The sequence below is a fragment of the Panthera pardus genome, unplaced genomic scaffold (assembly GCF_024362965.1).
Source record: "Panthera pardus isolate Hobbes unplaced genomic scaffold, ASM2436296v1 HiC_scaffold_10, whole genome shotgun sequence".
NCBI classification, from domain to species: domain Eukaryota; kingdom Metazoa; phylum Chordata; class Mammalia; order Carnivora; family Felidae; genus Panthera; species Panthera pardus.
This window is the reverse complement of record NW_026526655.1, coordinates 62,901,175-62,913,607: the sequence shown is the minus strand read 5'-3', so window position 1 is coordinate 62,913,607 and position 12,433 is coordinate 62,901,175. Positions and strand designations below refer to the sequence as shown.

Sequence of the window (12,433 nt, the reverse complement as noted above, 5' to 3'; positions counted from 1 at the left end):
TCAACAACACTGTTATCATTTGTTTGTTTTTAAATTAAAACCCTTCCTGTGCTATCCAAAACTTCTGTTAAGTTTATGTAATCCTTCACGTATATTCTCAGAATCTTCACTCTATGTGTTGATTTTCCCTTATCTCTCTTAATTTCTAGGTAACCCTTCTTTAACTTGTGTTTTGTTTTTATTGTTTTTAAAGGAGACAACTTCAGTTTTTTAATCTTAAACTTTTTTATTGTGGCAACATATGTGATATGAAATTTGCCATTTTAATCATTTTTAAATGTATAATTTAATGGTATTAATTATATTCACAATATTGTGCCACTGTCACCACTGTTTCCAAAATGGTTTCATTGTCCCAGAAACCCATTTCTTTTTACCCTCAGCCCCTGGTAACCTCTATTCTGTTTTCTGTCTCCATGAATTTCCTATTCTAGATATACAAGCAGGGGCGCCCGGGTGGCTCAGTCGGTTGAGTGTCCAACTTCGGCTCAGGTCATGATCTCACAGTTCGTGAGTTTGAGCCTCACGTTGGGCTTTGTGCTGACAGCTCAGAGCCTGCAGCCTGCTTCACATTCTGTGTCTCCCTCTCTGCCCCATCCCCACTCATGCTCAGTCTCTCTCTGTCTTAAAAATAAACATTAAAAAAATTTTTTTTAGATCCACAAGCAGAATCATGCAATATTTGTCTATGGTTAACTCTGTGAGGAGCCATTAAACTATTTTCCACAGTAGTTGCATCATTTTATATTCCTGTCAGCACTGTACAAGAGTTCTCGTTTTTCTGCTCCTCTTCAATACACTTTTTCACCAATTCGAGAATGACCATGAAAACGCAGAGTATTGGTTTAGGGGTTATAAATGAATTCTAGTGAGGAAGTGAATTTGTAAGTTATGGAATCTGTGAAGTGAGGTTTGACTAAATCTAGATACAAAATATATGTATACGTTGAATGTAACATGTAATACAAATACACATAGGGTATACACAATGGTTTTTACATCTCTAAATAGTTTAAGCAACTTCAGGTGAACATATCTGTTGTAGGAAGAAAACAGTAAGGGGTTAGTTTTACATGTAAGGTGAACTTATGAAAATACATGAACATGTTTGAATTTTTGTTAATTAGTATCATGTGGGCTTTAACTAAAGGTTAGCTTAGATTGTGTTCCTTCTTCCAAATTTCTAGTGCCTTTTCAAAAACTTTTTTTAATGTTTATTTTTGAGAGAGACAGAGTGCAGGTGGGGGAGGGGCAGAGAGGGAGGGAGACACGGAGTCTGAAGCAGGCTCCAGGCTCTGAGCTGTCAGCACAGAGCCCAGTGTGGGGCTCCCAACTGATGACTCAGGAGATCATGACCTGAGCTCAAGTCGGACGCTTAACCGACTGAGCCACCCAGGCACCCCATCTAATGCCTTGTTTGATAAGATTCTTTAACATAATAAATGATATACAGTGTCCATCTTCATTCTACACCAATACCAATCTTCTTAACTACAAAGATTTTAAGTTTGGTGTGGAGTAGAAAAAAAGATTTTACAAAATTACTTCATTTGCAGGACTTTTTGCTTATTTTGAATTTTGTCAAAAGTTTTAATCCAGATTTCTTCAATGTGAAGTTTGTTTGTATATCAGGGAAAATAAACTCGAAGGTCTTTGGATCTTCGGTAACATAAGCCAGTAAAGCCTGCTGGGACAAGAATCTAAAGTGATAATCCATGTATTAAAAAGATAGGGATAGTCAGCCCGGCATTCCAGAAGGTCTGAATTCTGGATTTTTGAGTGAAAGTATCCAAAACTTTTAATGTTGGCAACTAATTAAAATTTTTACAAACACTATATGGACCATTTCTGTTCTAGTCAACAGAACACATGTGAGGCCCATCTGAATATATACAGTAAGTCCCCTTTTATTCACGGGAAGTACGTTTCAAAGATTCCCCCCAGTGGATGCCTGAAACTTCATATAGTACTGAACTCTCTATATATTACATGTTTTCCTATATAGACATGCCTGTGATAAAGTTTAATTTACAATTTAGGGATAATAAGAGATTAACAACAATAGCAAAAAGAACAATACACTGTAACAAAAGTTATATGAATGTGGTCTCTATCAGAATCTCTTACTGTATTGTACTTACCCTTTTTATGATGTGAGATGATAAAATGCCTACCTGATGAGATGAAGTGAGGTGAATAACAGGCATTGTGGTGTAGTGTTAGGTTACTTTTGAACTGATAGTATGTCAGATGGAGGATCATCTGCTTCCAGACTGGACTGACCACAGGTTACCATAGGTGACTGAAACTGTGGAAAACAAAACCACAGTTATGCAGTTGATCTATGCTTTAAATGTTTAAAATGTTAAGGTTGAAAAAGCACTATTGTCAAACCCATAAACTAGTGGAATCTTTTGTTAAATTGTGGTCTGTTCATACAATAGAATTTATAAAAACCATAGAACATTCTACATGTTCAGTAAGAATCCAGGCACATGCAAGAAACGTGGATGAATGGAAATAACACCAAAATGTCAACTTTAGTTAACGTGTAAGTTCTCAACAATGGGTGGTTATTACTTTCATGATCAGAATGAGTTTTTGAAAATACATTATGTAGAAGCCATCTTGAATTTTTTCTGTTCGACTTAAGGTTAATGTAATAAAATTCTATTATGTTAAAATAGCGTGTGATTTCTTTGTATGCAGCTTTGTTTCCAATGCAGTTATTTTCTTTTCCTTTTTAGAGATGCTAACTTTGTTTTTCTCTGACTTTGTTTTTATTCTTCTATCTGATGACTTCCAAAGAACAACGAAGCCAACTCCTCATTTAGATGGGTAAAGATTATTTTAATTTATTTTTTGACCACTTTAAATTAATGTTAAAATTAAAAGCTTTTATTTAATCATCTTTACTTTACTCTTTAGGCATCATGTTGTTTTTGGGCAAGTGATATCTGGCCAAGAAGTTGTAAGAGAGATAGAAAATCAGAAAACAGATGCAGCTAGCAAACCATTTGCTGAGGTGCGGATACTCAGTTGTGGAGAGCTAATTCCCAAATCTAAAGGTAAAAACAAGCACATATTTCTGATAATTCTTATGCATGCTAAACGATCAGAGACATTCTAAATTGTTGGTGTGAAATTCATACTAATGTGAATATATATATGAGGCATTTGTGTTTTCTGAATGTCTTTTATCTTCACACTTTGTTCATTTACCACGGAGTCATCTAGTTTTCCCATTAAAAAAAAAAAATTAATGTTTATTTACCTTTGAGAGAGAGGGGGGGAGTCCCAGTGTGAGCGGGGGAGGGGCGGAGAGAGAGGGAGACACAGAATCCGAAGCAGGCTCCAGGCTCTGAGCTGTCAGTACAGAGCCCAACACAGGGCTTGAACTTACAAACCATAAGATCATGACCTGAGCCAAAGTCAGACGCTTAACCGACTGAGCCACCCAGGTGCCCCTCTAATTCTCCCTTCTTGTTAATTTGCTATAATTTATCCTTCTCCTTCCACTTTGTTTTGGGGTTTTGTTTTGTTTTTTAACTGTAGTTGTATAAATAGCATGGTAAATAAATACTCTTCTAGAGAAAGACACAGTGAGGGAACGATGACAATTGAAGAGAATAACATAAAGAAACTAAAGGGAATAATTATTTCCCTTTATGCACTACTGAGATTCAGAAGTATTTGGAATATTTGAGAAACTTCTTTACTTAGACCAGAACATTTGAAATTAACATGACCAATAGTTTGGTATGATATTATGGAACTTTGTTTACTTAATATTTTTTTGTTTACTTAATGTTTTAAGTGTTTATATTATATATGTGAAATACGTAACTGCCATTATTTTTGACAAATATTGGGTCCTTCATTACCCTAAAATTAATGGGGTGAGATTACCTGTGTAGAAAACAATAAAATAATAAATGGACTGTATTCTTCCTGTTCTTACTAGTCTAGGGAATAGTATCCATACTTAGTTTTTCATGTTTAACGAATGTGAGAGTCATCTATAATCTTTTCTTTTCTTTTTTTTTTTTTTTTTTTTAATTTATTTATTTTTGAGAGAGAGAGAGACAGACAATCCCAAGCAGGCTCCATACTGTCAAGCACAGATGCACGCGGAGCTCCATCGCACAACCAAACTGAGATCATGACCTGATCCAAAGTCACAAGTCTGACACTTAAGCAATTCAGCCACCTAGGTGCCCCTATAATCCATTCTGATCCTTACAATAACTCTGTACTAATTTCTCCCATTTTACAGATGAGGATAGTCAAGAAGATTAAGGTTTTTACCACAGCAGGGAACTAAGCTTCAAACCCAAGCTTGCTGGCTCCAGATTTAGAGCCTTTTCTGTTATGTATTGCTAACTCATTAAAGTCTTTAACATTCTTTTCAGAATTGCCCTAAGTAGAACATTCTGTTCTCAAGTTTTAGGTATACTGATTTCCTTTGTGTCATTTAGAAATAGGCACATTTGGGGCGCCTGGGTGGCGCAGTCGGTTAAGCGTCCGACTTCAGCCAGGTCACGATCTCGCGGTCCGTGAGTTCGAGCCCCGCATCAGGTTCTGGGCTGATGGCTCGGAGCCTGGAGCCTGTTTCCGATTCTGTGTCTCCCTCTCTCTCTGCCCCTCCCCCGTTCATGCTCTGTCTCTCTCTGTCCCAAAAATAAATAAAAAACGTTGAAAAAAAAAAAATTTTAAGAAATAGGCACATTTGTTTTCTTTTAATTTAAAAACACCCAAACTAGTCATAGAAGCTTATTTTTTTAATTTTCTATTTTCTGTATTCCACTTCGATTCTGATAATTTTCTTCTCTATCATATTAAATATATATATACTTTGTAAACCATTGCAGGAATATGCTGCAGCTCATAATGGGACTGTTTATATAACTTGCTGGTATTCATAAGGCTGGCTGTCTATCTTTATGTACAAACAACATGTATAATATATGTTTTGTGTTTGTGAAGATCCAGTGAAGAATGAGATGTTACTGAGTATCTTACATTAAAAAAAACAAAAACAGTGTATTAATGTTTGCAAATTTTACACCCTGATACTGATACTTAATCCTTAAGACTGTTAGTATCATTGGAATATTTTCGTTTAAGGCATTATTTCTTCTCACATCATCTAGGAAATTTTTATCTTTTATTTTCTACTAAAAACTTGGGTTTTTTCTTGTACTTTATGTCTCTTGTGCCTCTTTAAGGTCTCTTGTGTTAGGATATATTCTCTGCTTATAAAAGTTAAGGATACTGTGGTATATATATTTAGAAAGAAATTGGGGTAATAAATGCACATTTTAAACCGTAAGCATAGATTTTCTAATAAATTTGGTGTAAACATTCTTTTAGTAATAAAAGGTCAGTGTTTGAATTATTGCTGAAAGAATGAGAAAGTGAATGAGTGCACTCTTTGTATGTTATTATTTGTCTTCATAATGTATTTTCACATGTAGAAATAAATGCTAATTTTGCTGATGCCATTGTGACCAGACAGTTGTGCTGAAAGTTGATGTAGTGTCCTACTGTGTGTCCCTCAAACTCTTGCTAAGGAAGCATACCTTGCCCTTATCAGTTTTAGCAGGTGGGGAGGGAACATTTGGCCCTTTATTAGTGTCTGCCCAGGAGTTCATGTAAAGGTCAAGTGTGTTTTAAGCCATACTCCCATGCCTACCCTGTTCTGGTCTATACTGTGGAAATATGAAAAGATCTTTATATTTGAAGTCACAAAGTTTGGAACCTATTACCCTGCAGTCCTTTAATTACTATTCAGAACATTGGTCAGAATGGATTTTGTCATGCATCTATATAATCTTTTTTTAGGCAGAGCTGTGTCTCACATCCAATTTGTAAGTTTGATGGCCTCCTTACAGCTTTAAATTGGAAACAGTCAGAAAGCTTTATGCAACACTGTGGTGTTCATCATTATATTTAAAATCTTGTTTGAGAGATTTACACCCCAGTTTAAAAAGAAATAAATACAGAATCTTTTTTTTTCTTTTTCTAACTTCCTGAAAGAAAACAAAAAGACTTCTGAAGAATTCTGACTGTCTGGGCCCACCTGTATATGGTCTTGGTGAGTCTGGGCAATCTTCTTGGGCCTTTATCCCTTTTGCTGTTGCAGAATTGGAAATTCTGTTTTTTGTAGCTATTTGAATATACCTGAGAAGGTTCAGAGTTAAGAAAAAGAACCTTCCAACACATGTAGGAATGGAACACTGGAGGCTAATAAAAACTGCATTTCTGTAGAGGCTGTCAAGGGACAGAATGGAGGATGGAACATAGACCACCAAAGAATGAAATCACTACTTAAGTCAAGCTGCTTACTGATTTTCCAGGAGTTGGCATGACCTCAGGTTAAAAGAGAGGTCTGTACACACCTTGACCATGCAATAAGAGATGGGGCCATTGCTATATTACATAGAGTTTTATATTACAGAAACACAAGTGCTGAGTTACAGATGAATATACAATAGATAGTTGTATGAGTAGAAGTTTTGCCTGTATGTGGTAGGAAACATTGCCTGGCAATACACAAAAAAAACAGAATGGGGGAAACAGTCAGTGAATCTTGTACTCAGGAGACGGTAAAGAACACCAGAGATTCATTTATATAGTAAGAGGATCCCATTCATTGTTCTTAACCTGGAATTAGGAGCAGTGATGATGGAACTTGTGCTGGAAGATAGTGGGATGTTAAACTTAGAAACTATCTAGGAGATGAGACCAGTAATATGAAATGAAAATACCTAAAGGAGACCTATTTTAGGAATAGTTCTATTCTTTATTCTATCCTATTTGGTGATGCCCTAGAAATTGCCTTCAATATAAAGGTTTCATGTGAAATTCATTGATATAAAATCTGTAGATCTCAAATAAAATGAATAAGGCAGCATTTTTTTTTTTTTTTTACCTGAAATCTTTACAAGCAAAATGTTCTGGAGTTTGTTTTACTTTATCATACTAGTAGAATCAGTACCTCATTAATAAGATTACTCTGTGGGGCGCCTCGGTGGCTCAGTGGGTTAAGTGTCCGACTTCGGCTCGGGTCATGATCTTGCGGTTCGTTCGTGAGTTCAAGCCCGGTGTCAGGCTCTGTGCTGACAGCTCAGAGCCTGGAGCCTGTTTCAGATTCTGTGTCTCCCTCTCTCGCTCTCTGACCCTCCCCCGTTCATGCTCTGTCTCTATCTCAAAAATAAACGTTAAAAAAAAAAAAAAAAGATCACACTGTACCCTACCCCACCCTCCCAAAAGGTCAGTGAATAGGTTTAGGAAATTCTTTTACATAGTGATAAGCAAATCACATAATCTAAAAAACTATCCAGAAATGGCCCACAAGTTTAAAGTGTTATTCTTTGTTATTTGTTTTCATCCATTATGATTTTTAACTTGCATTGTGGTTTTGCTTTAGGTAGTGTTTCATTTTTACCTTAAGGATACTTAAATGTTTGTTACAGATACTTTGAAATAGATTTTGTGTAAGTGGTAAGGCAAGTAGTAGGGTTTTTTGTTTGTTTTTTTTGGCAGTATCCCATTATTGTCATATTTGGAAGTTTTAAAATATCTACAGTTTTTAACATTTAATATATTAATTTGGTTGAAAATTTAGAGGCCAAAAAGGATAGTCAGTCAATGAAAAGTCTTCTTCCAATCTCTGCCCATCAATTTTCATTCCCACATTTTGTATATTGGTCTAAATGTATGTGAATTTTGGTCACATAGAATAAATTCTTAAAAGTGGAATTAATAGACTACAGGGGTCATGCATTTGTAATTTTGGTAGACACTGACAATGAATATAAGAAAATAAATTACCTTCTGGGGCACCTGGGTGGCTCATTCGGTTAATCGTCTGACTTTGGCTCAGGTCATGATCTCATGGTGTGTGAGTTTGAGCCCCATGTCAGGCTCTATGCAGACAACTCAGAATCTGGAGCCTGCTTTGGGTTCTGTGTCTCCCTCTCTCTCTCTGCCCTCTCCTGCTCATGCTATCTCTCTCTCTCTCTCAAAAAAAAAATAAACATTAGACAATAAATTACCCTTATATACTTTGCAAAGCCACGTATTGCCGAACTCTGTGTAATCTTTTTTTTTTTTTTTTTTTTTTTAATGTTTGTTTATTTTTGAGTGAGGGAGACAGAGGGCAAGAAGGGGAGGGGCAGAGAGAGAGAGAGGGAGACACAGAATCCAAAGCAGACTCCAGGCTCTGAGCTGTCAGTACAGAGCCTGACATGGGACTTGACTCAATGAACCGTGAGATCATGACCTGAGCCGAAGTCAAGATGCTTAACCAACTAAGCCACCCAGGTGGCCCAACCAAACTTGTAATCTTTACCAGCCTTAATAGGTTAGGGTTTTGTTTTGTTTTGTTTTGTTTTTTTAAGTTTTATTTATCTTGAGAGAGAGAATAGGGCAGGGGCAGAGAGAGAAGTGGGGAAAGAGAATCCCAAGCAGGCTCTGTGCTGTCAGTGCAGACCGCAGTGTAGGGCTCAGTCTCACAAACTGAGATCATGACCTGAGCTGAAATTGAGAGTCAGTTGCTTAACCAGCTGAGCCACCCAGGCATCACTGATGTCAACATCTTTTAATTTAAGAACCATTTATATGAACTGATTTCATTCCTTTATCCCTTATCTTTTACTCATTCTATTGTTTTTTCTTTTTGAAATTCCAAGTCACTTTCTGTTATTTCCTTTCTATTTGGAGAAATTCCTTTCGCCATTTGATTGATTGATATATTAGTTTTAGTGATTCAGCAACTCTGTACGTTACTCAGTACTCATCATGATAAGTGTACTCTTAATCCTTTTCACCTATTTCAGCCATCCTGTCCCACTCTGGTAACTATCAGTTTGTTCTCTATAGTCTTATAAGGGGTTTTTTGGTTTGTCTCTTTTTTCTTTGTTCGTTGTTTTGTTTCTTAAATTCCATGTGAGTGAAATTATATGGTATTTGTCTTTCACTGACTGTCTTACTTTACTTAGTATTAATATCCTCTAGATCCATCCATGTTGTTGCAGATGAAAAGTTTTCATTCTTTTTTTATGGCTGAGTAATATTCCATTGTGCATATACCACATCTTTATCCATTCATCTATCAGTGGGGGCAGCTTCCATAATTTCACTATGGTAAATAATGATGCAGTAAACAGGGGTGCATATATCTTTTTGAATTTGTGTTTTTATATTCTTTGGGTAAATACCCAGTAGTGGAATTACTGGATTATAGGGCAGTTCTATTTTTAGTTTTTTGAGGAACCTCCATACTGTTTTCCAGAGTGGCTGCACCAGTTTGCGTTCCCACATATTTATGTATTTCTTAACCATTTAACATGTGTAAAACTCTGCTGCTATTTTTATTAGTTTCTTATTCTTTTTTATGTATCATTGATGAAGTTTGAATTTTGCGCCCCTTTCCCCATTTTTCCCATAAGCCATGTGGTTTTTCTTGTGCAATTTTTCATATATAGCACAGTGATTTATAGGAATACATAGGTTGTATAACAGTGGAACTGACTGTAATTCTTCAAAGCCTTTCTACTTTACTCTTTTCCTTATTGACTATACTCTCTTCTAAATCCATATATATACAATTTATAGTCAGTTTCTTTTTTTATATATATACATTTTTTAGTGTTTATTTTTCAGAGAGAGAGAAACAGTGCAAGCAGGAGACGGGCAGAGAGAGAGGGAGACAGAGAATCTGAAGCAGGCTCCAGGCTCTGAGCTGTTAGCACAGATCCTGACATGGGGCTCAAACCCCCAAACTATGAGATCATGACCTCAGCCAAAATTGGACACTCAACCCAGGTGCCCCTATAGTCAGAGTTTTTAGAACACTTAGGACTTACATGTATATTTTCTGATGCTGTTTGCTATTGAGTTCACACTTCTTGGTCTTACTTTCTAAATAGATTCTAAACTCTGTGAGGGAAGGTGCATGTCTTATGAGTTTATTATGGAATTTCCCCATAAACTCTACTATTCTTTATCTTTGTATCCTGGCATCATGGTGGGTATAGATCTATATACTGTTCAGTTAAACATATGGTTGACCTGTGAACACGTGTACAGGTTTGAACTGCATGGTTCCACTTATACATGGATTTTTTTTTTAATATATAAATACAGTGCAGTACTGTAAATGTGTTTTCTTTCCTTACAGTTTTCTTAATATTTTTCTCTAGCTTATTTTAGGAATACAGTATATAATCCATTAACATACAAAATATGTTACTCGAACAGGCTGTTTGCAGTTAAGTTTTTGTGGAGTCAAAAATTACATGTGGATTTTTGACTGTACAGGGGTTTGGTCATCTGTACTTACTGATCTGAGAAGGATAAAGTTTCAGTAAGATTCTCAAAGTGCCTAAATCATATTTTTATTTTAGTTTTAACACAGATTTTGAGAATCCAGATACATTTTGTTAGAACTAATACTGATTTTGTCATGTCTCTATTTTTTGCCTTTTTACTCTTCTTTAACTTGCCATTTCTTTCTCAGTCATTTTCTCTCCTTTTCTGAGCAGATCATAGGAAAGGTACATGTAAACTAAATTTCACTTAAAAAGTAATATTGACAAACATCAGAAGAGGACACCTTTTTAACCTTAGAGCTTTCTAAGTTCTCTTCCAGGGCGTTTTTCCTAAAACACAGTTTATTTTCCTTGTATAGCAGATGTCATCTGGTATTCAGGCAGATTATATTACCATACAAATAGTTCCGGCATTTCGTATTGTTGTGATATCTTGCTTCGCTCAGATGTTTTCTTGAAAAGTCATGTGTGAACTAAATAATGGTTATTTGAAATATATTCAGTACATTTGGTGGGGAGAATAGGCTTGTTTGTTAAATAAACCAACTGCAGTATATTTCTCATAGGAAAGAATCTCATTGCAAAATATAGGTTGGAGCTAGTAATCATGGTAATCAATTAAAGCATTACTGTATTTATATGGGATATTTTTATTTTGCTTGCCTATTATGTGCTCTTAAATTTTTATTTAGAGTTACTTATTATTAATTTATTCCTTCAGTTGTTTTAAGTTTGATTACCCGTGGCCACCCACCCATCTCTCAGGTTTGTAGTATATATAAGTAGATGTTTAGATACCTATTCTGCCTCAACAGTAGTAGTCTTGGCTTCAGGTTAACAATTGAACTCATGAGACAAAATAGACTTCATTCAGCACTAAGTTTATTTTCCTTTAAGAAAGGATAATACCAAGGGCGCTTGGGTGGCTCAGTCAGTTTGGCAGCAAACTTTGGCTCATGTCATGATCTCACAGCTCATAGGTTTGGGCTCCACATTGAGCAGTGTGCTGACAGCTCAGAGTCTGGAGCCTGCTTCAAAATCTGTGTCTCCCTCTTTCTTTGCCCCTCCCCTGCTTGCACTCTGTCTCTCAAACTTTTCAGAAAATGAAAAGTTAAAAAGATACACCGGACAGGAAACAGAACAGTTTATACAGCAACAACATAGTGGAGATCTCATGATTTCCAGGCAGAGCTTGTGTATGTCCCAGGCATCTCACACTTGTTATTTTCATGATCCAGAGGAACATGGCTGTGTGATGAAACCATTACCTGGTGTCCCTTCACCTTTTATACCTTGTACCCATTCTCCAATGTGTTAGCATTCATTGGTACTGGAAAAATTATTTTGGCAGTGAACTGCAAGTCCTTGGTAAAGGACATAGTAATTTCAGACCGGTTGTCATTTATCTTGGAATTAGTACACTCCTATGAATTCTGAGTTGAGGGTTTCAAGAATGATATGGCACTTGTGCCTCAGGTGTTCCTGAGGCTAAAGGAAAAGTTATAAACCAGCAGTTAACCCTTTCAGTTAAGGTCTATAAACAACCAGTAGTCCAAAGATGTGTTTTCTTTGTCCTCTGATATTTTTTTATCATGGAAAATATTAACATATACAAAATGGTTGAAGTACTATAACCAAACAACAGTGTTCATTTACCCACCTTCCAACAATTAAGTCATGGCCAACCTCATTTTACTTATATCCTGGTCATCTCTCCCTTTGTTATTTAAAAAAAAAATTTTTTTTTAATGTTTGTTTATTTTTGAGAGAGAGCATGTGTGCACAAGCGAGCCGGTGAGGGGCAGAGAGAGAGGGAAACAGAATCCGAAGCAGGCTCCAGGCTGTGAGCTGTCAGCACAGAACCTGACGCAGGGCTTGAACCCACAGACCGCGAGATCATGACCTGAGCTGAAGTTGTGTGCTTAACTGACTGAGCCACCCACGACCCCCTCCCTTTGGTAGTTTAAAGCAAATTCTAGGCATAACATTTAATCAATAATTTTTTCATTATTTGATCCATAAAATTATTCTTTAAAAAAAATTGTGGTCATAGGTATACACATACACACGTACACCTATCTATATTTCTAAATATT

The 12,433-nt window shown here is 36.2% G+C and overlaps 1 protein-coding gene across 4 annotated transcripts in view; it reads left to right on the top strand.

Moving 5' to 3' along the window:
* Nucleotides 1-12,433, top strand: part of PPIG (peptidylprolyl isomerase G) — a 45,827-nt gene that overhangs the window by 20,510 nt on the left and 12,884 nt on the right. For all 4 annotated transcript variants that reach the window (XM_019458926.2, XM_019458943.2, XM_019458934.2 and 1 more), the window contains 2 exons: nt 2,809-2,838; nt 2,929-3,068. In XM_019458926.2, coding sequence (XP_019314471.2) covers nt 2,809-2,838; nt 2,929-3,068 — 170 coding nt within the window. The remainder of the gene's footprint in view (nt 1-2,808; nt 2,839-2,928; nt 3,069-12,433) is intronic.